The sequence below is a fragment of the Ailuropoda melanoleuca genome, chromosome 8 (assembly GCF_002007445.2).
Source record: "Ailuropoda melanoleuca isolate Jingjing chromosome 8, ASM200744v2, whole genome shotgun sequence".
NCBI lineage: Eukaryota > Metazoa > Chordata > Mammalia > Carnivora > Ursidae > Ailuropoda > Ailuropoda melanoleuca.
In genome coordinates, this window is record NC_048225.1 from 55,939,614 (window position 1) to 55,966,435 (window position 26,822).

A 26,822-nucleotide genomic window follows, 5' to 3' on the forward strand; every position below is an offset into this window, starting at 1 on the left:
ACATGTTCCATGTTAGGCTAAAAAAACCCTCCCACACTAGATTATTAGAACTTACCAGGAAGGAGGAGTCAGCCCATCCAGAGGGCCTCAGAACCTGGAGCTGGATGGAGGCAAAGGCCTGGGATGGGAGGAGGAGGCAGCTGTCTCCTCTTACTTTGGTTTTGCACACTATGGGTGTTTCTGTCTGGAATGTCCCATCACACCAGTACTGCCTGGCGGTGCCCCCTCATCATCCTGGTGCGGATGTCAGTTGGGCATGAATGGCTCTTCCCGCACGTCTGCCTGTGCTCCCATTCCATTTGGAAGCCACAGTTTGCACAGCAGTGCTCACCTAAATGGCACAGACCTTACTTTAGCCCAGCACCTGGCTCAGCGCTTGTTTGCTGCACAGATGGAGAAGGTCCCTGGAGAGGGGTTAAGAAGAGAAAGGAAGGGGCGCCTGGGTGGCTCAGTCGTTAAGCGTCTGCCTTCATCTCAGGGCGTGATCCCAGGGTCCTGGGATCGAGCCCCGCATGGGGCTTCTCCGCTGGGAGCCTGCTTCTTCCTCTCCCACTCCCCCTGCTGGTGTTCCCTCTCTCACTGACTGTCTCTCTCTGTCAAATATATAAATAAAATCTTTAAAAAAAAAAAAAAAAAGAAAAGAAAAGAAAGGAAGGAAGCCTTCTTCACCCACAAGTAGTGACCACTGGGAGCATTAAGAGATTCGGGTCCAGGGGCGCCTGGGTAGCACAGTCGTTAAGTGTCTGCCTTCGGCTCAGGGTGTGATCCCGGCATCAGGATCGAGTCCCACATCGGGCTCCTCTGCTGGGAGCCTGCTGCTTCCTCTCCCACTCCCCTGCTGTGTTACCTCTCTCGCTAGCTGTCTCTCTGTCACATAAATAAATAAAATCTTTTAAAAAAAAGAGAGAGAGAGAGAGAGAGATTCGGGTCCAGGCCTCACTCTTCTTCTCTGTAAAATGGAAATCAAAGTATCTGTTTTTTCCTCCTTGTGATTCCAGAAAGACCAACAATTAATTCATTTAGTCAGCAAGCATTATACCACCTCTGGCCTAGTCCCAAGGGTCCCTCAGGAAATGGAGCTCCTAGCACCTGCTCCCACAGATTACACAGCCTGGGCACACCTCCTCCAGGACACAGAGGCACAGGTGGATGAAACCCCTTGCACTGCCCCTCACTGAGCCCCAGTCTTCTCCTCTGTAAAATGGAGATAATAGCTACTGCTCAGGACTAGCACAAGGATGAAAGAGCTCTCCATCACCTACCACTACAGCTGCCACTGCTCCTGTGACTACTGTGGTTTGTACTCTTCTGATTATCCTGCTCGTACAGAGTGCCTTTATAACCCTGGACTCATTTCATCTACCTGTGGGGCTGGCTTAGCATGTGTCTGACCATTCCTGTTTTATAGCTGAGAAACCACGTGTTTTATTCAAAGCCAGTCAGCTAGAAAGTGGCAGAGCCAGGACTCTAAACTAGACCCTATACCTCCTGCCCTGTCCACCATACCACCCTGTAGGTAGACCAGAGAATACAGACCCCAGGAGTTAATGGAGTAGAGGTGGGATTGTGGAGTAATCAGAAAGGTTGCTGCATGTGAGTTTGAAGATGGTCTGGTAGTGGTGGGCACAGCCAGGAGAAGGCGTTCTGCTAAAGGGGAAGCACACAGCCAGGAGGCACTGGCGCTGGCCCAGCCTGTGGAGAGGCAGCCATGCCTGTGGGAGCTTGCAGAGATGGGACTGGCCAAGGAAGGGGCAGAGCTGCCTGCTCAGGGGACCCTGACACCATTTCGAGTCCAGAGAGTAGTGTCAGGAAACAGTCGGAGGACAGGGGCTCCTGAGGCCATGTATCAAAGGCTGAATGAGCCAGACTGGAAGGCTACAGAAAGACCAAGTTTTCTGAATGAGGCTAGGGTGTGAGGAGGTGTTGTGGCTGGGGAGGGCTGACTCCTTTCTTTAAACTCCTGAAGCACAAGTTCAGGCCCGAGAGTTAGCCAGGGCCTTCGTTTATTTACCTGTGTAACCTTGCGCAGGTTACCTAACTTCTCTGCACATAGTTCCTCATTTATAAGAAGGGACTCAAGGGATGTTGGCTGGCTCAGTCAGATCTTGATCTCAGGGTTGTGAGTTCAAACCTTACATTGGGTGTTGAGATTACTATAAAATAAATAAACTTAAAAAAAGAGAGAGAGAGAGAATCATATTCCCTGCCCTGCCTGCTTTGTAGTTTCATAATGAGACTCAAATGAAGTTATGTACATCTCCAGTGACCCATCCAGGTCTCTGCCCCAGCCTGACAGAACCCTCAAGGCTCCCAGCCATGGTCATCAGCTACCCTGCCAGCCACACACCCTGGGGGCCCGCCTTCCTCAGTCTTTCCTAGCTGCTTCCATTTTTCATTCTGTCGGACTCCATCTGCTTGGTCGTTTTTCTCTTCAGATATTATTAGAAATATCCAGAGTTGTAATTGTTTAATGGTTGGCATTTCGCCTGTTTCACGGGGGGCCAGATCAAACCCACCCCGGACTCATGCCCCGGGTCTGGCAGAATTGGCCAGGGACAGCTGTGCAGTGGAGTCTGCCTGGCATTATAAAGAGCTCTCTCCCAGGTGCATTATTAGAAAAGAAGGGGGAAAGATGGCCCCAGGCATAATCCAATTCCACCTTCTCCATTGCGTTTTGAACTGCATAGCCCAGCAGTGTGCAGCTCTCAGTAGCTGGGAAGCTTTCCCTAAAGAGAAATCAAGATTAGAACCTCAGGTACCTGACACCTGGGGAACCCCACTTCCCCCAGGCCCCCTGTCTGAGTGATGCCTGGGCACTTCTGCCTCCCCCAAATACCCCATGAGGCCTGAACCAGTTCATGCTCAGCTTCTTTCCAACCTACGTTCTCAGTTCACTCAACTTTTAGAAGAATGTGACCCCTTTCAGATGACTCCTCTCACCCCTGCCCCAACACACATCTATACATAACGTCCACAGAAGTCTAGCCTTCACCATTTATATCTCTGCCTCCCCCAAAACCCCACCCACAGCTTCTTGTTTCTCTCGGGGCACTGGGGACTCCATCTCAGCAAGGCTTGAACTACCCCTCATCATCCCCAACCTTCAGGTACCTGTGAGGCCAGTGGGTTCCTCTGAGAGCCAAGCCTTCCACAGGGCTGGGTCAGTTAGTTTAGAGATGATCCGGTACCTTGCCCAAGGGAGAGGCTGGACTTGAGTGTTTTCTCAGGCCCCTCTCAGGATTCTCAGGGGGTGTCTAAGAGGTTGCACTTCCATCTGTTCCTGCTGAGGCCAGAACTAGAAAGATCTTTAGGTAGCAGCATTTGAGTTTGAGGTGAGAAAGGCCACAAACACGGACCTGAAGTCCTAATGCAGGTATTTGAGACCATAATCTGACCCCACCCACAGCTACTTATGTTTATTCCCATCTCCCCATCTATGTCATGCTGGCCACCTTTGCCGCTCCAGATCCTTCCCAGGCTCCATGATCCCTCATCAGTCCCACTTCTTCCAGAAAGCCTTCCCTGACCTCTGCAGCTACTTCTCTGGAACCCAGCCATACAGATTGTAGCACACAGTATGGGATTTAGGATCTGTACCTCAGGACTGGCCAGTACTTCCCTAAGACCATCAACTCTTTCTCAGTTGACTTGTTTTCCAGCCCTTGTCTTCTGACATGTATCCCTTTGTTAATCTCCCCCTGATACTTTGAGAACCAGACCATATATGCAGTCCTATCTCTAGACTAACCCTCACATTACACTGTGTTCTGTCCTCTTCCCACTTCTGACTGCCACGTTCCCATTAATGCAACTCAAATTGATACTCACTTTTTAAAACAGTCATATATGAACAACAAAAAAAAAATGTTTAGAGAGAGAAGAGACTTCCATCTCTACCAGTCAACTAGTAATCTACTAGTTGTATGACTTGGACAAGTCTCTTTAACTCTTGCCTCAGTTTCCTGTTTAGTATAATGGAATTGAGAATAATACTTTTCCTCTCCGGGTGTTTGTGTGGGTCTTGAGTAATAAAAATGTTGACAGTTTTTCCAGTTGCACCCAGCAGATAACGTGTTCAATAAATGGTTCTTCTAATGGTTCTGCCTCATTCTGCCCCCTGCTCTCCTGCTTGAGTGATCCCTCTGAGCCTGATTCTCCCACTCGGTAGTCAGGCATTTAGTTTCCTCACCTTGAATGCACAGCCCTTGATTATATACGTCCTCCTGAAGAGGAGCAGTCGGGTCTCACTCCAGCAGAACTGACCTCCCAGGGAACCCAGTCTGTATCTCTCCCACTCTCCCACCACTGCTCCCCACTGGAGACCATGGTTAGTGGCAGTGCTAACTGAGTGGCTCACTCGTCTGTGCCCTGAGCTCCACACGACCCCTGACTGGATTCCAGAAAGTACATTTGGCTATACTTCCAGACAGCAGACTAGATCTTGGTTTCCCCAAATGGGAAGAGTCCAGAGCTCACACCCCAGATCTCTCAGGGCCTGCCATGGGCTTCTGTCTCTTCCATTTGCATAGCAGGCAGGCTCAGTTTCCCACCAGTGGTGAGTAGATGGGTAACCAGACATCTGAGAACTAAAGTTCCTCTCGAATTCTCCTTCACCAACCCCCTACCCCTCTATTCACCATCCACCCGCCTTTCAGTTTCCCTGGCAACGCTGAGTGCTCATCCTGGAAAACTTTATCCGAAATCTGCTCTGGGCAGCTTTCCAAATCCATGCTAACCTGATTAGGTGTCTCTAGGGGCCTTGCCAGCTAATCAGATTAGGCAGCACTAATGGTAGTGAGGACTTTGAGTGGGCGCAGAGCAGTAAAACATATTGTATACTTAGTGATAATTATCCTGCCTTTTGTGTCATTGATTTATCTGCCTCCCTCCCTGTCCCCCCGCCCCATCTTGTGTGTTTGGCCCTAGCGATCCGGAGGAAGGAGAATGGCTGGTATGACGAAGAACACCCCCTGGTCTTCCTCTTTTTGGGATCATCTGGAATAGGTAACTGGGAGCAGATTGGCAGGTGGGGGAGGAGAGCTGGGGGAACCCCAGCTGCTATGGGCCAGGGTCGCACAATCCACTTCTATACAACTCCAGCTCTGAAAACAACCGCCTCCAAATTACAGAGCCAGCAAGAGGATTGTCTGTCACGTTAGCAACAGCTGGAATTATGCCCCTCTCTCTGGAAGCTGTGGTGCAGGGCCTAAGTCACCTGGGCGGCCGGGCCCTTTGGGGCCTGATAGCCCTGGTCCGGCCACTCTGCATCCCCAGAGCTGCCCTGTGGAAACAGTTGAACCACCTCCACTGCCCAGCACACCAACCGTATTTAGTACAGCTTGGGGCATAACCTTCTAGGAAGCTGAAGAAAGCCCCTGATATGGCCAACACAGTGTGGGGTGCATTGCCAAATTGGTTTCAGTCAAATGGGTTGGGTATTTTTCTAGTCAGTTGAGCTGGATTATCTGAGGCATTCTCATCCCCTCACTCTCCACCCTCATAGAACCCCCACCTGCACCACCTCCTCCCACCATTGTCCTGATGGGGAGTTTCATGCATTTGTTGTCTCTTCGTTCCCTCTTAGCATCTTCATGGACCTAGCACTCCCCCAGATGTAGGTTACCGCCACCTCACCATGATACCATAGAACTTGATTTCCTCTGCTAGATAATTACTTCTAAAGGTTTGGCCATCATACCAAATGGCCCTTCAGAGCCACCACTTTGGTATTGTCATTCCTTCTTTATGTGGGAGGCCAGGGAGAGGTGTTCTTCATCCCCTCCCAGCCTCTGTTCGGCCTGTGGCTCCAGGGCCTGCCTGTATGACAAAACCATGAGTGTCTAAAGAGGTTCAGTGCAGTGACCAGGAAGTCAGGGTGCTCCTGTCAGAGGCAAGGCTTGCCCTGGGCTTCAAAGGACAAGTTGGCTCTGGATTATAAGAGTCTACCTCCCACTCTCGGGATGCTGCTATAGAGAAGAAGTCTCAATCTCCATCCACAGAAAAATCAAGATGCAGTGCAGACTTCGATTCTGGTTCCAGCTCCACCTTTAATTCTCCCTCCAGTGACTGGGAGAGTCACCGACCCTCCCTGAGCCCATCCATAAAATATATTATTTCCAATGTCCATGCATTTCTTATATTCTTTCATTCCAGAAAACAGTCATTTGGTCCTAACCCAACACCTCTCCCTTCCTTCTTATTAGGAAAGACAGAGCTGGCCAAGCAGACAGCCAAATATATGCACAAAGATGCCAAAAAGGTAAGTGCTGGGATGCAGGGCTTATGTGCAGGCCATGGAGACCTCGCCACTACTGCTAGCCCCCCAAATTCTTGGCTCCCTGAATCTGTCAATAGTGAATCAAAAAAATGGACCCTGGCTCCAGAAAGCCCACTTCAGGCTGGCCCCAACTTGGCCACCAATTGTTCCAGGAATTTAAGCAAGTTATCCAGCATCCTTGTACCTCAGTTTACTCATCTATGAAACAGGAAAAATAATCCTTGCCCTGCCTGACTGGTGGGGCATTTGGGAGAACCCAATGAGATCCATCCATGCATTTTCAGTCATCTCCTCTGGCCAGTATTGTACTAGATCGTGATAAACTCAGCATTTAGGACACTCTCCCTGCCCTGAGGAAGTCAGGCTAGAGAGGGAAACAGCTTTAGAAACATATTATTACTGTCTAGTACAACAAGGCCATGCTAGAGAGAGTCTTGGGGCCGTAGAAGAAAACAAGTAGGAATGAGAAGATGCCATATTGCTTCTCTCCATTGTATGTGAGCTTTTAAACATGATTTCTTTTTTTTTTTTTCGTAAGATTTGATTTATTTATTTGACAGAGAGACAGCCAGTGAGAGAGGGAACACAAGCAGGGGGAGTGGGAGAGGAAGAAGCAGGCTCCCAGCAGAAGAGCCTGATGTGGGGCTCGATCCCACAACACCGGGATCACGCCCTAAGCCAAAGGCAGGCGCTTAACGACTGAGCCACCCAGGCGCCCCTAAACATGATTTCTTAGTCCCTAAGCTGTGGGGTGGTCACAGTCCCCTTTTCCCCATGACTTCGGAGCCTTTGGACTTGCCACAAGAGAGGCCTCTCCCTGTCCCATGTTTATTCAGACTCAGGCTCTCCAAGCCTACTTAGTTTGACTTTCTAGGCTGACAGGAAATGTTTTCCTGCAGAGAGAAATGTCAGAGCCATCCTTGGAGATTGCAGAAACATTTCACCTAACGCCAAACATTCTTCCACCAGCCTTCCCCTATGGAGGCTAAGGTACCCTTGCCCACCAGCCAAGGTTGCCCGTGACCCCAGATGCCCTTACCTAATTTCTAAGGAAGGCTTCCCCAGCTGAGGCAGTGAGGAATTACTCAGGCCCCTGGCAGCCCAAACTGCCCCAGCGGCAGAGTCCTAGCCACCTTCCATCCTGCCTCTGGCCTCACTGCCCCTTTGCCTCCTCCCTGAAGGCTTGGCAGCCACGGAAACAACATAGGTCACTCAGGCTGTGTCCTCCTGAGCCACGTCCCTGGCCCCCTTCTGCCTAATAACTGGCTAAAGCCTCCAAAGCCTCCCTGGCTCTGCCAGTAGCTATGCTCTGCCTCACCCAAGCCCAGAGCGACCCACTTGACAGGCAGTAGGCAAGAAGCAGCATATGCATGCTAATATGCTGCGACTGAAATAGCATTTTTAAGACAATTCATCAGGTTGGCAGCGATTGAAACAATTAGCACTCTGGAAAGAGCCATAAACTAGCAAGACTATTAGGGAAGATACAGTTACGGGCAGGAACCACCTGATTAGGGATGAAGAATTCTGAGTGGTTTAATTTTAATACTGTCAGAAAGGTTAATATTTAATTACAAATTATAATCTCCTTATCCAAGCTGTCTTACTATGTCTTCATACACAGTGGAAGAAGAAGGGAAGCATCGGCTGACTTGCTGGTGTAGAAAGGAGACGGGGCTTGCTAGAGACTGATGATGCAGGTCATTTTCGGTTGGCGCATCTGAACAAGGGTCTGACTGCCACCAATGCGGGGGCTCCTGAAAGCATGGTGATGGCGTCCTGCCATCCACCATCACCTCTCGGGGGCAGTGGGCTGGGCGGTCAAGGCCCTGGAGCCAGCCACTCCTCAGTACAGGCTCCAGTTCTACTTCCTGCTGGCCTTAGGCAGGTTGCTTGAGCCCTCCAGGTTTCAGCTCTCTCGCCTCAAAGTGCAGCTGTCCAGTCCTGTGTCTGAAGTTGTCATGAGCGCGCAGTGAGACACTGAGTCACAGTGAGCTCAGGCGCCAGCACACTGAAGTCAGCGCCCGAGGCCTGATCTCGTGTTTATTCATCACCTCGTACTTTCCGTGGTACCACCCATCGACCGTCTTGTTCGACCCCATGAGGAAGATAGCGTAGATGCTGAATTAGATGTGCTCTTCAGCTGAGAAGACTGAGACCCTACAGCATGTAGGGCCCAACCAGGGTCACTTGTGAAGGGAAGAGGTAAAATCAGAATCTAGTCTCAACTCTCCTTTCAATGCCATTGTTCCTAGCTGCAGTAGGAGGCTAGATTGTGAACCTGTCAGTTTGTTCCTCTGTCAAATAGGGAGATGTGAGGCATGAGAAACTCAGTACAACCATCTGTGTATTTAATTTTTAAGTCCTAGGTGGTGCCTGTATTAAACTCCTTCTTGTACCATCCCTGTGGGCCAACTCCGTGCAGAGTCTGTGTTTAGCATAGACATTTTCTGGCCCCGTAACTGGCAGGTATAAGACCTGCCTTCCAAACCCGAGAGTCCTGGACTGTACCTGACACCAGCAGGACCCAGGGAACGATGTACAGGAAGTGCCGTGTCACAGGAGCTAGAGAGGAACTGTACAGTAAGCCTGGCTCAATGACACGTACACTGGCCAGGGACTTGGTGCCTTGGATTTAAGTTCTGGCTCTCTAATCCTTAGTTGCCTCATTTGTAAAAGGTCACTAATGCCTCTGGACCTGGCTGCCTCACAAGGTCTCATTTGCACATTCGTATAATTTCTTTATCAGATCTTTGGCTTATTTTTCTTCCCTGATTCGCCTCTACTCTTTCTCCCAAATTTGAGCAGTTTTGTTAACTTCCATTATTAGGTTAATAATCCTTGAAAAAGAAAAAGAATGGGGCTCTTTGATCTTCTCCTGAGGTAGGGTGGTAGCGCACTGAAGACGGCAATTAGCATAGCACTGTGACAGAGGAATCGGAAGCAAGGGTCTAACTCTACCTGCCTGGGTTCAAACCCCAACTCTACACTACTCTGGAGTTGGCTGGGATCTCTTTTCATATCCGTTTTCTCATCTGTAAAATAGGTTCAATTATGGTGCCTATCTCATTGGATTATTATGAAGGTTAAATAAGATCATGTAAACTGCTAAACACTTAGCACATAGTAAGCAATCAGTACTATCATAATTGTTGCCTCACTTCTGGATAACCCTAGGGTAAGATCTTGTGAAACCAAAAGTATTCCAGCCAAGAAAATCAAGCCCTGAAACTTGCTGAAAGTTACTCAGAAAATCAGTAGAACTAGGACGAGAACCCACATCACTTGACATAAGTGATCATTAGAGACTATACTTCTGGTATCCTGGGGCACTTGACATCCGGGCACAAAGCTCAGAAGTTACAGATGAAGACTGCCAAGAGCTGATTGACAGAGCAGGAAATATGAGGCAGTGGAGTTTAGTGGCTAAGAGCACAGAGTTGGGGCTTAATTGTCAAACCTGAGTGACCTTGGGCAAGTTACTTTAATCTGTGACTCGGTTTTCTCATCTGCAAGGTAGAAGTGATAATTATACTTACCTCATAGACTTGTACATGTTCTGAGCCCTGTATAGCTTGTTTAGAACATTGCCAGGCACTTAATAAGCTTCCAGGGACTGTCAGCTATTATCATTAGGTACCCATCTCGTGGCTTCCAGTGCATTGCTCCCTCTGGGAAGCACTCCCATCTTCCTCATGTCCATCCTCCCGTTCTTCCTCAAGCCTGTGTTTATCTTGGCTGAGCTGCCTAGGACCCTCTGAAAATGGATGCTGGCTGATGCCCCACGTTCTCTGATAGCAGTGATCACCTCCACATGGCCTTAATGCTTCTCCAAGCCCTTATCTACCTCTTGGATTCGGTGCTCTCCTCAGGCCCCTCGTGAGATAGGCCTGTGTTCCATAGGAAGGAACTGCAGCTCCAAAAGGCGAGGCAGCATGCCCAACGCCACACAGACAGTGGCCGAACTGGGACTGGAAGCCAGGTCCCTGCCAGAGCTCTTCTGCTGCCCCGTACCTCGGGTACAGAGTGACAGGACACAGAAAAACTACATTTCTGACCAGCAGCCATACTAGAACGTATGGCCTGGATTTCAGACATAGATAGCTACCTCCCTCTAGGGTCTTGGCGCCCTGTCATCTCCAGCTCTCAGAAGAAGTATATTCAGTGAGTGCATTTTCTGAGGTGGAAATGTGTGCCACTGGGAGAGGAGCCCGGGGAACCCTGGTGTGGGTGGAGGGACAGGGCACCTGTGAATATAAATCCCTAAATTCGTCATGAAAAAGAGTGGACATTCTGCCTGTGTTAACTCGCAAACCCCCTACTACCTATACGGACACATACCCTTTCCCTGGGGCTAATCATGGTTGAACCCCAAAGGCGTGGTTCCCAGAAGATCACTCCTAGGCCTGGTGGTGGAGAGAGATGGACTACAAGCTGCCTTATGGATAGCTTTGAGGTGAAATGAAGAAATGTAAATAAATAAAAGATTTCTTGGCACAAAAGAAAAGTAATCCAAAACAAGGAGGCACGTACCCACAAAGAGCTGCGAAGCTGAGGGCATCATGGAGCTGGCTGGGTATTTGTTGCACTCTTCCTTCTCATGGTCCGCACTGACTTTAACTGAATCTGTCCACGTCTACCTGCCCCACTGGAGGGGTTTTCCTCAAAGATGGTGACCGAGACTTGTTTGCCGCTGTAGCTCCAGCACACACACAGGATGCCCTCAGGAAATATGGGGTAGCTGACGTGGTAATCAGACCAGTAGAAGCCTGAAAAAAGAGACATTCTGAGCCAGATTTAGAAGGGCAGGGACATGACTTGGGTTTATTAAAGTAGGGAATGAGGGAATCATGTGGGAGATGAGTGGGCAGAAAAGGAGGCAAGGAGCCAAAAAATATATGAGAACGGGATAGAAGATCTTGCGTTGCTGTGATCTGAAAGCCTAGGGGATATTTGAGATGCCCTCCTCCTTAACCCTTCCTTCTACCTTCCTGCCTCCAAATGGACTCCTACTTGTTTCCACACAGGGCTTCATCAGGCTGGACATGTCAGAGTTCCAAGAGCGGCATGAGGTAAGTGAGAGCCCTCGCTGAAGTGTGGTTTGGAGGGCCTGTCGGTCAACATGACTCTGCCTGGGTATTTTGTTGTGACTTGTCATTTGGACCTGAGATAATTCCAGCAGCCTTGGGATTCGTCCTTTGGGGGCATACATGTGCAAAAAAGGTCACTGATCTGTTTTGCATAGGACTTGCTCTGAAAAAGAACATAGAGAAGATCTGTAGGCTCTCCCATCACGGCAGGATTCCTGCCACCCCAGAAGAAAGTCCGACTGTCCTTGTTGAGACAGGCAGTGTTAATGAATGAGGCCATGTTCCTGTGCATGCCCATATCAGAAACTAAAAGTATAGAAAGGTCTTCCCAGTATGTTTCCTTCCTCCCTCCAGGTGGCCAAGTTTATCGGATCCCCACCAGGCTACATTGGCCACGAGGAGGGTGGCCAGCTGACCAAGAAGCTGAAACAGTGTCCCAACGCTGTGGTGCTCTTCGACGAGGTGGACAAGGCCCATCCAGATGTGCTCACCATCATGTTGCAGCTGTTCGATGAGGTGAAAGTCACTTTGGGTCGGGATGGAGTAGGGGACATCTGGGGGTATGGGGCACTGTGAACAATAAGAATCAAGGGTCCAGAGGCCTGTGTGACCCCTCCTTCACTTGCCGCTTCCACATGTATACATTCGGTCACCTAGCAGATGGGGCTTTGCCCCCTTTCTAGACCAGGGCCCAGATTGGGCACTTGAGGACAGACCAGCACTAGCCAAGAATTGAAATTCTGTGGCTTCCCAGGCTGCCTTCTAGAGACGCCCAGAGCAGAGGTGCCAGGACAGACCTGAATGTTTAGTTCCAACTCTGCTCCATCTCTAGGCATCAGGGGCGTCATGTGACAAACAAGGAGGCTGGATCCAAGATAAGCTCTAAGAACCTTTCTGGCTCATGGAGCCCTTTTCTTCCAAGGAGCTCCAGGCTAGACAAACTAGACAGCCTCCTACTGGTGGGGTGAGCTTTAAATGAGAACTCCCTTCTGTTTCAGCACATTCTATGTACTAGGCTTGTGCTAAAGATGTCCTTGCTAACCATCACAATAGCAAGCAGAATAGAAACTGTCTCATTTTTTTACAGAAGAGGAGACTGAGGTTCAGAGAGGTTATAAATGTCTTGCCATGGCATGGAGCTACTGTGCAGAGGAACCACGTTTGGGCCACAGATACATTTGTTCTCCCTCTCTGCACCACTCCTTACCTCAAGCAGAGGAGAGAGACTTATGATCATGGGAGGGGTTGACCTCCTTTAAGGGCCCCGCAGAACTGGGTGTGAGGCTTCTCTTCTGCTCCCATACAGGAGCTATATTAACCAACACATGTCCAGATGGAGTCCAGCCCACCTTTCCACTTAGTCCCCTTCAGCCCTAGGACAACAGGAAGGGGTTTTGCTTCCCATGTCGCTAGTGTACTCAGTGAGGTGCAGGAAGGGACTTCTCCTGGATCGAATAGCACATGAGGTACCAAGCCAGGAAGACCCAGATTCACATATACCCACAGCTGCCCATCACCTTCCCACCTGGCCCAACATCCTTGTCCCTGCCCCAGTTTAATTGCTGTCTTCCAGCCTCCCAGCTCGTCCTTGTCCCCAGACCAGCCGCTGAGGAATGAAGGCTGGTCCTTCAAAGGTCACATATTCAATTACCCATACCTGTGCTCTGAGACCACCTACCTCGTTCCAGTCTCTTGATGGGATTCAAGTACACACCTATGGACCAGACCCAGTCCTGCTCTCTGGGAGCTCCCTGCCTAGTAGATGGTTGGAAATGAGACATGATAATAGTTGATATTTTTTACTTTCTGTGCCACGTACTGTTCTAAAACATTTATTTGTATCAGTTCATCGAATCCTCCCAGCATCCCTATAAAGGTGGTTATTATTACTGCCTCTGTGTAAGAGGTGGAAACTGAAGTGAAGTGAGAGAAATGATAGGCCTACGGGCATGCAGCTGGGAAGGGGGAGTCCAGGATGGGAGCCCAGGCAGTCCGGTTCAGAGCCTGCAGCTTTAACAGTAACTACCACGCAGCTAGAGCGAGAAGAGAGAGGTAGATCTGCAGGGAAGCCTTCACGGGAAGGGAGGGCCCAGCTCAGGGAACGTGGACACAACAACTTCTGACCTCTCTGCAGAAGTACCTCTGATGGCCTCCTTGGCCCAGAAAGAGGGAAGGCAGCTACTGACTGAGCTACAACAAGCACCACCTAGAAGTTGTTACCACCTCCATATGTAAGCCCTGTCTACCCCTCCCCTGCTGTTGCCACTGCACTGACTACCTTCTGGGAGTTGATAATAAATCTTTCCTATAGCCTCCACCAGCCTACTACCATTTCTGAAGTTTATGCACTTGGTTCCATTGACCAAAGCTGCCATCTAAGATTACTTAGATTCATGCTTATGGGCTTCTTGTGGGCAGGACCTTGTCTTACTCACTCCAGCCATTCCCAGAGCTCACAGAGTCAAGGGAAGTGCTCTGTTGAGTAACGTAATTCAACAGTAATTCAGCATACCCTCCGAGGATAAATGAGGTTCTAGGTGAACGGAGTGGAGAAGGCCGGTAGCAGACAGCTGCTAGTGTGCACATAAGCACAGCACGCAGCAGCCTGGTCCATCCAGGGAACACTTGCTGCTTGGCACCGCTCGACTGCAAAAGGGAAGTGAGAGCAGAACAGTAGAGTGAGTGGGTAAGGTTGGCAGGGACCAATTATGATCCCAGGTGAAGGAGTGTGGGTTTACTTGTTAGATCGTAAGGAGCCTTTAAAGACTTTAAGCAAGGGGCGCCTGGGTGGCACAGCGGTTGGGCGTCTGCCTTCGGCTCAGGGCGTGATCCCAGCGTTATGGGATCGAGCCCCACATCAGGCTCCTCCGCTATGAGCCTGCTTCTTCCTCTCCCACTCCCCCTGCTTGTGTTCCCTCTCTCGCTGGCTGTCTCTGTCTCTGTCAAATGAATAAATAAAATCTTTAAAAAAAAAAAAAAGACTTTAAGCAAGAAAGAAACATGGCCAGATTCTCACTTTATAAAGATCCTATAGGCAACCATGAGAGAATGGACTGGAAAGAAGAGGGGGAGCAGCGAGGAGGCTGTTGAAGTATCCAGGCTAAATGTGGGGACGCCTACTCTAAAGCAGGGCCGCGGGCTGGCCAGAACTCCCAGAAGGCCAACTGTGCAGGACTCACGGATTGAATGTGAGGGGGATGGAGGGGCTGGGGGTGGCCAGCTACAGGATTTCTGGTGGGGTGACTGGACAGCCGCTGCTGCATCAGCTGAGGCAGGGCACCCAGGAGGACAAGCAGCAGGTTGGCTAGGAAGATGAGGAGCTGAGGTTTGAAATTGCTGAAAATGAGATGCCTGAGGAGCGACCAGATGGAGGTGTCCAAGAGGCCGGCCATCAGTTGGAGAAGTGTAGAGTGTAGGACAGAGCTGGACGAGAAGCAGAGATCGAGGAATGTGTCAGCACAGATAGGTAACAGGAGCCGTAGGAAAGGGTGAGATCTCTGAATGAGGGAGTGTATAGTATGCAGAGAAGAGAGGGCTAACACAGAGCCTCGTGACCTATCAGGAAGGTCAAAAAGGGAGTGTGGTTCCGTGTCAGGCAGAGCGGACACACCATACACAGTCTCCGCCTCAGTGTTCATGAATGAGCCGGGAGACTTCAGCCCGCTGTGCTACATGCTGCACTAGGATAAGCTGCAAGTGCTGGGAGCGGTAAGGGCACTGATCCAGTCTGGGGGCATGAAGGAAGCCCCCCTTTCCCACCCAGGTCCGTTCTCCCAAGTCTAGTCAGGAGCCCTAATGCTCCCAGCAAAACACCAAGCGGAACTAATGACCCCAAGAGCCTGCTGTGCAGGGCAGAAGTCTCAGGAGGACACTGGCCCCTACAAAGCCTGCCTCTACTCCTCCCTTCAAGGATAGAAGCAGTGGGAATGCAGCCCCTGTAACCCTGGGGGAGCATTCACACCCACCTAGTCATTGCTGGGAGGTGGGACAGTGACAGCTCCCACTTTGGGGTACATCTTTACTGCCGAAGAGGAGGAGACATGAACACTGTGAAAGTCACCCTTTGGGTCAGTCATACACTATGTCTGCTCCCCTTACCCGCCTGGGACCCATCCCAGGCCCAGTGAAAAGCAGGGCTTTGATCCTGGACTGGAACTGCCGCTGATTATTGTTCTTGCCCGTATAGCAGCGTGTGTCCTCCATCTTCAAGGATGAGCTTTGCAAAGAGTGCCATATGCATACGTTTGGACACATCACACACACACACACACACACACACACACACACACACACACACGTCCCCAGAATTAGAATTGCCCTCGATAGATTCTGTTGATCTGTTACTCATATTCAGAGAAGCCAGCAGCAAGGCTCAGGAACATCCCCTTGCACCCTTGCCTTCCCTTCTTCCCACCCCAAGGCAGGGACAGTCATTAGCACCTGGACCTCAAGGCCCCTTCTGAATTGATCCCCTTGGCACTAACACTTTCTAAGAGGCCTGAGGGATGCCTGGGTGGATCAGTCAGTTAAGCGTCTGACTCTTGATTTCAGCTAGGTCATGATCTCAGGGTCTTGAGATTGAGCCCCTGTTGAGCCCTGTGCTGGGCTCCTCGCTCAGCAGGGAGTGTGCTTGAGCATTCCTCTCCCTCTGCCCCCCCCCACTCATGCGCGCTCTCTCTCAAATTAAATCTAAGAAACCTGTGCCAAGGGCCAGTATAAAGCAAGGCTAAAAAGCACCAGGTACCATGCCCAGCACGGAGTAGGTACTAAGTTAAAACACATCCCTTCCCCTTTTGCCTCTGGGGGCCAGGGCTGGTCTGCCATTGATTTGGCTTTAGAAGCAAGGGCTGAGCCTGAGTCGGGGTCCATACCACCAGGGAAGGGGAAATGCTTGAGGAAGACTAACCACCAGCTGAGGCTGGGGCAGGCAGGAGCCAACAGGTTGGGGTCAGTAATGTCCCCAGAGCCATGTTCTCAGGGGAGGCAGGAACTGTGCTCAGTGGGAGGAGTGCAGTAGGGCACAGAGAACACGAAGCAGGGCACCCGTGGTGCAACGAGAAGTGCCCTGTTGGTGTCCACTATTGTTAACTCCCGTCAGTTCTGTTCAGCGAGGCCCTGACCGTTGCTTTCCTCATAAATGACTGTAAAGCACTGTGGTACAGTGATAGCCTTGTTGTTTGCTGAATTGGTGGGAGCTTCTTGCCCTTGAACTGCATGGCCCCAGATAGCTGTACTTCTCTCATTCTTCTGTCTCTTCTCTCTTTTCTCTTTCCTCGGTGCATCGGTCTCCAGCATAGATGCTTGCTTTCATCTGTGTCGCTTCTAGAAGGAGCTAAAGATTCCAAGGAATCTTCCTACATTGGTTAAAGGATGAGCCTTATTTTCTATCCCGCTCTGTCAGGCAAAAGGAGGCCTTTAAGTTGCAGAGATTATACCTTTTTCAATTCATCTCATTCATTTTGATACAACAAATATGTATTACATGTCTGCTGTCGTAATGACAGTTTAGAACATTTGTACAGCTTGGCTAACTAAGGATATTTAACCAAAATGGCCATATTAGTCTTCACAATGGCCATATAAAATACCCTCCTCTGAACTCCTACAGTAACCTGGGCTTCCCCTTATAACACTTAACTCACTGAAGTGTCATTGCTGGTTTCTTGAGTGTCATTTTTTTTAACAAGAAGCATGTCGAAGGTTCAGTGAGGCCCCAGTGCCCCAACACAGAGCCTGGCCCAGATTGGGCCTCCAAGAAAGTGTGTTGGATGGATGCATGTTTAATCAGGCTGACTTTCGGGGTGCCAGAGATGAATCGGGGGCCCTGATGGATGACAAACAGAGCTGCAGTCTTGACTGGAGTCATTCTCAGCAGGTGGAATGGTTGCAGCCCAGGGCAGTGAGAACTGGGAGGAGCGAGCAGCTAGGGGTTCTATAGAGACCTCTGGAAGAGGTGCCTGGGTTTAGCACTTCCTGACTGTGTAGTCACTGCTCTTTCCCAGGGCCGGCTGACAGATGGAAAAGGGAAGACCATCGACTGCAAGGACGCCATCTTCATCATGACCTCCAATGTGGCCAGCGACGAGATCGCACAGCACGCACTGCAGCTGAGGCAGGAAGCTTTGGAGATGAGCCGTAACCGTATCGCTGAAAACCTTGGTATGGCACACAGCCTGAGCTGTCTGGGCAACTGGGCAAGTGCCCAGACCACCAGCAACATCTCCTAGGGGCAAGAATGACATTAGGCAGGAGGCCACATCTGTTACCTTTCTATTTGGAAATGAACCTCCAGCCCCTCTTCCAAGTTAAAACTCAAGTCTTGGTTCTGACTCTTGTCTCCCTCCTTCCCTCCCTCACACAACTCCTAAACTAAGGAACCCCAGGCTTTCTATTTGTAGCACACAGAACTGGAAGGGCCTCAGGAAGTGCCCAGTCCAATCCTCTCATTCAAGTGGAGACCAGCCTGAGGCCTAAAGAACCTGAGACCCTGACCAGGATCACACAGACCATCAGGGGCAGGACCAGAGCTCTTTTCATGAATGGGGGCAAGAGGCAGGCACAGTTCCCAGAGCACCCTAGGTGTGGGGAGTAGGCAGTTTATGATTCTTTTTCCACAGGGGATGTCCAGATTAATGACAAGATAACCATCTCAAAGAACTTCAAGGAGAATGTGATACGCCCCATCCTGAAAGTAAGAGGTCTTTGTCCTTCCTACTGGAGTCTCTGGTGGGAAGATCCCTTAGCCATCCTTAGTCTTCCCCACTGGGGCCCAGTAATTCCCTTCACCCCTTTTGGGTCACAGAGCTCACCCACCCCTAACCTGGCCCTGCAGGCTCACTTCCGGAGGGATGAGTTTCTGGGAAGAATCAACGAGATTGTCTACTTCCTCCCCTTCTGCCACTCGGAGCTCATCCAGCTTGTCAACAAGGAACTGAACTTCTGGGCCAAGAGAGTAAGAGGAAGAACTGCCCATGGGTGGGGTTGGGTCATCTGCCCGTCGGAAATCAGGGAACATTGGGTTGGAAGCACCACCCCCTAGAGGCATGGATGGAGCACAGTGGTGTGGGCCAGTGGCCCTGAGGGCACACAGTCACTCACAGTCCCAGGCCTCAGGCCAGAGCGGTGAGAGATGGAAAGCACTGGGCCACATGTGGGCTCCTATCTGACTTATCTCAGGCCAAGCAAAGGCACAACATTACGCTGCTCTGGGACCGCGAGGTTGCAGACGTGTTGGTCGACGGCTACAATGTACACTATGGCGCCCGCTCCATCAAGCACGAGGTGAGTACAGGAGCCTGAGAGAAGTAAGACACCTCCGTACCTCCCTCCCCAGTGCCCCCACCCCACCCTGGCCTCCCAGCCTGAAATAGTCCATACCCAGACCAGATTCCCCCTCAGAACCCAAACCAGAAGATGATCAAATAAACTCCGGTCATGGAGGATAAGCAAGTATGAACCCCTGCCAGGAGTGAGGAACTAAGCTGGGAACCTCAGAAACTGACATCATTGAGTTTTAGCATAGTCCTGCAAACTGTGTGGTGAGCCCCACTTTGCAGAGGGGGAAACTAAAGCTCAGAGGTTTCTGACTTGCCCTATCAGCGAATGATAGAGCCTGGGCTCCAGGCCACGGCCCCAGCAGTGATGAGCACTTCACCTGTCACGTACAGGTAGAGCGCCGTGTGGTGAACCAGCTGGCGGCCGCCTATGAACAAGACCTGCTGCCGGGGGGCTGTACTCTGCGCATCACCGTGGAGGACTCAGACAAACAGCTCCTCAAGAGCCCTGAACGGCCCTCACCCCAGACTGAGAAGCGTCCACCCAAGCTGCGGCTGGAGATCATCGACAAGGACAGCAAGACCCGCAAACTGGACATTCAGGCACCACTACATCCCGAGAAGGTGTGCCACAACCTCTAGCTTCTACCTGCCTGCCTAGACGTGCCCTCAACATCCAATAAAGGCCCCTCGGCTGTGGCATGGCAACTGACCTATCTTCCCCTCATGCCCTTTCCCTCCTCTCCACCCAGCTTGAGGCCTGTTTACCTCCTTGTAGCCCCCAAAAGACCCCTCCTCAGCCTCAAAGTCAAAAATAGAGATTTTGCCCTCCCCTGGATCCTTTGTTATGGGCCCAAAACTTGCTAACAGGTCTCTAAGAGAAGCGCTGCCTCCCCACCCCCTTCAAGGCAAGGAGGAGAAGGAGGTCTCTTATCTCTATCCTTCAGCATGATCCCCATGGCCTGTAGTCTCTGGAACTTTATCATGGTCCCAGGAAGCTCAGAAGTTTGGCAGCTAAGAACAGATCTGCCTGGGAAAAGACAGGGACCAGGCTGTGACCTGCCACCCTCTGTTGGCCCTTATGCAACTGAGTCCCCAGAATGTCTGCAGAGATTGTGGAGAAAGAGTGCAGAGGCCCAGGCACAGAGGTTGTGCCATGCAAGCTGTAGCTCCTCTTTCCCATACCCTAGAATTCCAAGGAGAAGGGACCCATAGAACTCTTCCCCCTCTACTGCCATAATACGGTAGCTGTTCCCCCTCGCCGCACATTCTGGTGTCAGGCCAGACGACGTTTCTCCAGCTTTGAAACTAAGCCAGTGTAAGGCACCTCTAGGAGGAAGGCTGAGTGGGTCACTACCCTGCTCTGCTCTGGGACTGGACAACAGTACCAAATGACCAAGCAAGCTCAGTTCTATGGGGCCTCCTTCAGGAGATTAATACAGACCTCGGGGAGCTGTAGGGAGAGTAATAGTGAAATCAGGCTGTGCCCAGATGGCCATGGAGTCTGATTCAGCTCTGTCTATACTGCTGTCTCAGCTGAGTTAGCCTGGAATAAACAGCTCCCCTGTGCAGTCTGCATGTTAGTTACTAAGCAGAGGGTCTGCATGCCATCCACCAAGGGCATACCATAAACCAGTCACGTTTCAACCCTGGCTTAACAGGACACAGCAAGGCCTGGTGCATCCTTGGGCACCATCGACAGTAGCCACCATTGATGACCACCCCATCACCTGCAGGGCCTTTTTGGATCCCTCCTTTGGTATTAGCTAATCTCTTTCAGGAAGCAGAAAATAGAGGTAGGCATTAAAGTCCCTTGGGTGTTGGAAGAATACCATAACAATATGGTGGGCACGAACAGTCAGAAGTCAGGACATGGGCTCCAGCAGGTACTCCAGCAGTCACTGTCCAGTCTCTCCAGAAGCTGTCTGCTGCTCCCTACCTCAGTGACTGCTGTTCTTTTTACTGCTGCTGCTCCTACTACTAGTACTTGTTTTGAAATAATTTTAGACTTACAAAAAGTTGCAAAAATAGTAGTTCTCGTATATCCTTCACCTCACTCCTCCTAATAGTAACATCTTACAAAAGTATAGTATAATTATTAAAAGCAGGAAATTAACATTGACACAGTACTAACTAATCTGTAGACATTCAGATTTTGCCATCTTTCCCACTGATGTCCTTTATCTGGGCCAGGGTCCAATCCAGGATACCATGTTACGTTTCGTTGTCATGTTGCCTTTGTCTCCGTCAGTTCCTCCATCTTTCTTTGCCTTTCATGACCTTGATACTTTTGAAATGTCTAGGCCAGTTATTTTGTAGAATGTTCCTCAGTTTGGGTTCGTCTCCTTTTTTCACATGATTAGATTGAGGGTCTGCAGTTTTGGCAGAACTACCCCAGAAGTGATGGTGTGCCCTTCTACTGCCTCTGGCAGGGGGTGATACTAACTTGGATCACGTGACTGTAGCAGTGTGTCAGGTTTCTCCACTGTAAAATTACTAACTTCCCCTTTGAAATTAGTAAGAGTCTTGTGGGGAGACACTTTGAAGCTGTGTAAATGTCTCATTTATCCTTAAACTTTGCCTACTAATTTTAGCATCCATCGGTGGTTTTTGCTTAGAAGTATTAATGCTGTGTTGACCTAAAGATGACTTTCTGTTTACTTACTTCATCTGCATTTATTAATTGGTGTTCTACTGTAGGGAAGAGCTATCTCTTTTCTCCCATATACTTACTCAGTAATTTATTTATATCAGTATAAACTAATAGATATTTGTCTTATTCTGTGGGTTACAATCTAATACTACAGTAGTTATCTGTTGCTCATACTGGCCCAGATTTGGCCATTGGGAACTCTTTCAGGTTGGCTTCTGTATTGTTTTGGCATTGCCCCCATCATTTTTTTAGCCCTTGCTTATGCTCTAGCACCACAAGATGTTCCAAGCTCACTCATATTTTTCCTGTTCCAGCCCTGGCATAGCTATTTTCCCAGGTAGCTCCTGGCTCCTTGCACTCAAGAATGGGCACTAGGTGTATTCATTGCTACTGGAGTGTCATTACTTCTAGACCCTTTCAGCACACAGAGCTAGGAAATAGGTGTATTCATGTTAACGCACATCTGAATTTATTATTGTATTTATATGTATATTATTAAAAATCATGAGTTCACATTGATACCCACAGTTCTAATCCAATACCATAGGATTTGTGACTGCTGTTATTATACTTCACTATTCTTTTTCTCTTCTTCTAGCTCCTTTTCTTCTCCTTTCATTCCATTTTATGTTCAGACTTCCCTTAAAGGCTCTAATGTAGTCGTTTAGTGACCATCCTATATGGAACATTCCTATTAGAGAAAGTTCTTACGCCTGGTTGTCAGTCTTTGCTTCAATCAGCTGTGGCCAGGAGCAGCAGGCATATAACTCAAGACCAGATAACTTTTGTATTAGAAAACCCAATGGCCACCTGACTGAGAGGAGAGTAGGAGATAGGGTAGACTCTCAGATTTTGAGGAACATAAGTATCACTTCTACAGATTCTTAACTACACCTCCTAAGTGATGTTGGCCCCTATCTTATGCTTCCATAGCATCCCAGGCAACACTCAGCTCATTTGCATTACTTGTTCTATATCTGTCTTTTTCCCTAGAAAGCCCTGTAAGCACTCAGAGGGCAGATATTCAGTTGTCCACCTCACTGTCCTACTCACAGGACCTGACACAGTGCCAGCATATGACAGATGCTCCAGGTATTTGGGTGGTTGGGTGGGCCCTGCAGAAGCACAGATCTTCACAGTGAGTCCCGGGACAGAAGAGTATCATTTATTCACTGAGCACACATGTATTTGTCATGTTCTTGTGGCCAGCCAGTAGGATCTGCCAGGATTGGACCCTGACCAAATGGGGGCAAAGTAAGACCCAGATCCCATCTTGAGTATCCTAGAATGCATGAGAAACAGGACTTGAAAATGAAAATGTAACACCTTTATTATTCAAAAAGAAAAACTCAAAGATGCATAGTGATTGTTTTAGAAATGTAGGGAAGGGGCACCTGGGTGGTTCAGTCACTTAAGCATCTGACTCTTGATTTTGGTTCAGGTCATGATCTGAGGGTTGTGAGATTGAGCCCTGTGTCAAGCTCCACGCTGGGCACGGAGTCTGCTTACGATTCTCTCTGTCCCTCTGCCCCTGCCCACCCCCTCTCAAAAAAAAACCAAAAAGATTTAGGGGGAAAAAACATACTGAAGCCATAAGAGAATAGAAAATAGACCAATAAAGATAAAACTCGAAGTTAAAAAGTAGGGGGAAAAAAAGAAAGGATAAGTAGAAAAATGACTTTTTGAAAACACCAGTAAAATAAATAAAACTTCAGCCTGATAAATAGAAAAAGAAGAAAAAAAATGCAAGATTAGGAATGAGAAATCATGTAGATATGGAAAAATTTTAAATAATTTCAGGAGAATTCTATGGCAACAAATTTGGAAACAGAGCAAATAGGTAATTTACCAGCAGATACCCAAAACATACTTTGAATATACCTAATTAATTACCAAAGAAGAAATTGGAAAGGTGATTAAACGTTTATCCTTCTAAAAAATCATGTTCTTTTATTTAAACTTCTTACTGAAATATACATGGAAAAAGGCACAAGTATACAGTTCCACTGAATGGTCACAAGGTGAACACTACTTGTAGCCATCATATCCAGCCCAACAAATAGGTGGGTTATAATTTTCAATTATTATATAAGCTGCTTCAGAGTTTGGGATAAGATGGAAAGATGCTCAGTTGAATTTTAAAGGCCAGCATAAGATTAATGCCCAAACCTGATAGTCCTAGCCTAATCTCACCTATGACTATAGATAAAAAATATCAAATAAAATAAAGTTGAATTGTACACTGTGATCACATTAGGCTTATTTCAGTGATATAAGCCTCAGTATCAGGAAATTTATTAATATAATTCATTACATCAAGAACTTGAAGAGGGGCACCTGGCTGGCTCAGTCAGTAGAGCATGTGACTCTTGATCTCAGGTTGAAGGCCCACATTGGATGTAGACTTACTTAAAAAAAAAAAAAAAGAATTTGAAAATTATTTAAATATCTATAAGTATTTCTTATTTTGATAATATATGATTAAGAGAATGTCCTTGTTTTTATAAAATATACATTGAAGTATTTAGAGGTCAAAGGTAAAGGCAATTTGCAAATGTATCGGTAAACTTTATACACACAGATTCACAGGCCCATATATGTATACACATGGACACATATGTACACACACACACAATGATAAAAGTAAGTATTAACATTTGGGAAATTTGAGTAAGGATATACAGGAATTCTTTATATTGTTTTTGCAACTTTTGTCTAAATCTAAAAGTACTTCAAAAGTTTTCTAAATTAAAGGAAATAAAACACTTTATCAGTAGATGCTTAAAAAGCATTGGATAAAATGTTTCAGTTTTAATTGTGATTTGATAAAAATAAAGCTCCAGGGGTGACTGGCAAGAAAACTAAATAATTGGTATAAATATTGGAAAATAGTAAGGTATCTTGTTTTGAAGAAATATGTGTATTTAAGAAATCCAAGAGACTATACTAAAACCTAGTATTAATAAGGAAATTTGATAAGCATGTGAATAGAAGATAAATGTATAAAAGTCAATAGCTTTTTCTATTCTAGCCAACTAGAAAACAGAGACAAAGGAAAAGCATTTCGTTCATGGTTGCAACAAATAAGTATATATATTTGCTCATATATACAAAAAATACCTCTGGAAGAGGGGTTGGGAAGAGAGAGGAGATAGCAATGGAAATGGAAAATCCACTATATTCATTTTTATACTTTTAAATTAAATTTTGAATCATATTGTGTAACCTATTCAAAGATAAATTATAAAATATATTCAAAATTATAAAATATTTAAGAATAAACAAGAGAAGAAAATTCTATTGAAGGGCATAAAATAAGATCTGTCAAATGAAAAGACATACCAAGTTCTTGGAAAGGATGACTCAATGTATAATTCAATGCAAACCTAACCAGACTCAACAGCATTTTTAATTTAATAAAGTTAACTAAACTCGTGTTATACTACAATGTCCAGAGGTAAAGCCACATGGATTTGCTATTTTCTGGATCTCGGCTCTTAGGAGATACAAGCTACTACTACTGTCAGTAACTACTTAATAGTAGGCAAACTAGAGGATAAGTCAGTTTCACTCCCATCAACACGCACCCTAAGTACAAGAGAAAGGAAAGAGTAGTCATCTGTGACTTATCTGGGTGTGGAGAAGAGAAGAAAGCGGTGGAAAATGAAACTAGAGAGGCTAGTTTCCTGCTTTCGTAGTGCCTTGAATGCCATGCTAAGAGAATGAAATGACCATATTTGTGTTTTCAAAAGACCCTTTGTTTTGGGGTGACTTCTGACCAATATGCAACAGATGGAGTAGTTCCAGGCAAACCCCCTTCCCACCCTCGCACATGGAAATAATATGTAACAACAACAACAAAAAGTTCAACACACAACTGGGCTTGAAACTAAAAATGGGAGATCCCGAGGTGCCAGCAATGAATGGGAACCCAAAAGTCAAAGATGTGTGAACTGGAAGTTAAGGAGTTTCGTACAGACTTGGGACCAAGATACTGGCCTAATAGCTGAGTGCTAGGGCTTCAACAAAGACAGGAGTCTCAAAGGACCACTTCCTTGTGAAATTAAAAACTAGAAAAACACCACTCATTGATCTGGTAATCAGTAGGGAAATAAAATCTACCATAACTCAGGAATGTGAGTAGAAAGAATCACCCACACAGAAACATACATTTGCTGTCTGTGCAAATGTGGTCCAAATTCACAATACCCAAATCTTTCTGGGATGTCACAATGGAGAAGAATTGACAAAAAGCTGGTCCTGGGCCAGTGAAGCAAACAAAACTGTTCTGTAAGGATAGTCCTGTAGTCAAATTTTCACAAAGGAACCTGTGAAAAACAAGTCCTATTAAAAATGAGCTTACAGGGAAAAATTACCAAGAAGAGAGAAAGAGAAGAAACAAAGCAAAGAAAGGAATAAATGGGAGAATTTGCACTCCAGGAATTGTTATAAAAGAATCTGAGGGTCACTGGGCTGGTTCAGTTGGTGGAGCGTGTGACTTTTGATCTTGGGCTTGTGAGTTTGAGCCCCATGTTGGATGTAGAATTACTTAAGAATAAAATCTAAAAAAAAAAAAAATCTGAGTTTAAAAGTGTATTTAAAATGTTCGGAGAGGGTGCCTGGGTAGCTCAGTCGGTTAAGTGTCTGCCTTCGTCTCAGGTCATGATCCCAGTGTCCTGGGATCAAATCCCGCATGGGGCTCCTTGCTCAGTGAGGCGTCTCCTTCTCCCACTCCCTCTGCCCCTCCCCCTGCTCATGATCTCTCTCCCTCTCTTGCTCTCTCAAATAAATCTTTAAAAGAAAATAAAGTTAAAATGTTCAGAGAAATAAAGACTAGAAACCATAATACAAGAAAGGACAGTATGAACAAAGAGTAAGTGAATTTGAAAAAACCTCCATTCCAGGTAGTTTCCTCAGATTTATTTCTGTGTTTTTTATATTTAAACAATTTTCTGTATTGTCCTAATCAATACTAGGTATTAGATACTAGGACCATTCAGATTCTTAACAAAGATTTGGGTCATCCACTGGGCAAAGAACTCTAATGATCTAAGGAGAGGATCGAGGGCAAGGGGAATATGGACTGTGTAGGAGAAGAGGAAAGTCACCACAGTGCCCACTCCTATCTCCAGGCCATGATCAGTTGTAGAAATAAGGATGTAGCCTCTATCACAGTCCTGGAATTATTTGCTCACCATCCTCTAAGAGTCATTCAAGTCTAATCCCACCATGCCTCACAGGTTTGTCACAGTTATCCCAAGAGTCTGAACCTCAGTGTTTATCCACGACCAGGTCGCATACTGCTCCCCTTCCCAACCTTTCTGTGCCCTCTAGACCTTCCCTTCTATAATCAAATTCTATATAACCACCTTCTTATCGGAATGTTTGCTTCATCTCTTCACCTCAGTTGTCACCTGAAGGCATTGCATACTTTGGCTGTCCCCTAAAATGCTGCTTTCCCTGTAGCCCTCCTAGGTGGAAGGTGTTTTTGTCAGAACCAAGAACTGGTCTGTGATTATTTCTCATCC

General features: G+C 47.7%; 1 protein-coding gene across 4 annotated transcripts in view; it reads left to right on the forward strand.

Moving 5' to 3' along the window:
- CLPB (caseinolytic mitochondrial matrix peptidase chaperone subunit B) overlaps positions 1 to 25,503 on the forward strand; it is a 141,652-nt gene extending 116,149 nt beyond the window's left edge. For 2 of the 4 annotated variants that reach the window (XM_019807892.2, XM_034666401.1), the window contains 9 exons: positions 4,927 to 5,004; positions 6,204 to 6,259; positions 11,305 to 11,349; positions 11,722 to 11,883; positions 17,370 to 17,526; positions 17,985 to 18,058; positions 18,200 to 18,319; positions 18,544 to 18,648; positions 19,035 to 25,503. In XM_019807892.2, coding sequence (XP_019663451.1) covers positions 4,927 to 5,004; positions 6,204 to 6,259; positions 11,305 to 11,349; positions 11,722 to 11,883; positions 17,370 to 17,526; positions 17,985 to 18,058; positions 18,200 to 18,319; positions 18,544 to 18,648; positions 19,035 to 19,283 — 1,046 coding nt within the window. In that variant the 3' untranslated portion in view covers positions 19,284 to 25,503. The remainder of the gene's footprint in view (positions 1 to 4,926; positions 5,005 to 6,203; positions 6,260 to 11,304; positions 11,350 to 11,721; positions 11,884 to 17,369; positions 17,527 to 17,984; positions 18,059 to 18,199; positions 18,320 to 18,543; positions 18,649 to 19,034) is intronic. The other 2 variants (XM_002927141.4, XM_034666402.1) reach the window with 1 other exon arrangement.
- The last annotated feature ends 1,319 nt before the right edge of the window (positions 25,504 to 26,822 follow it).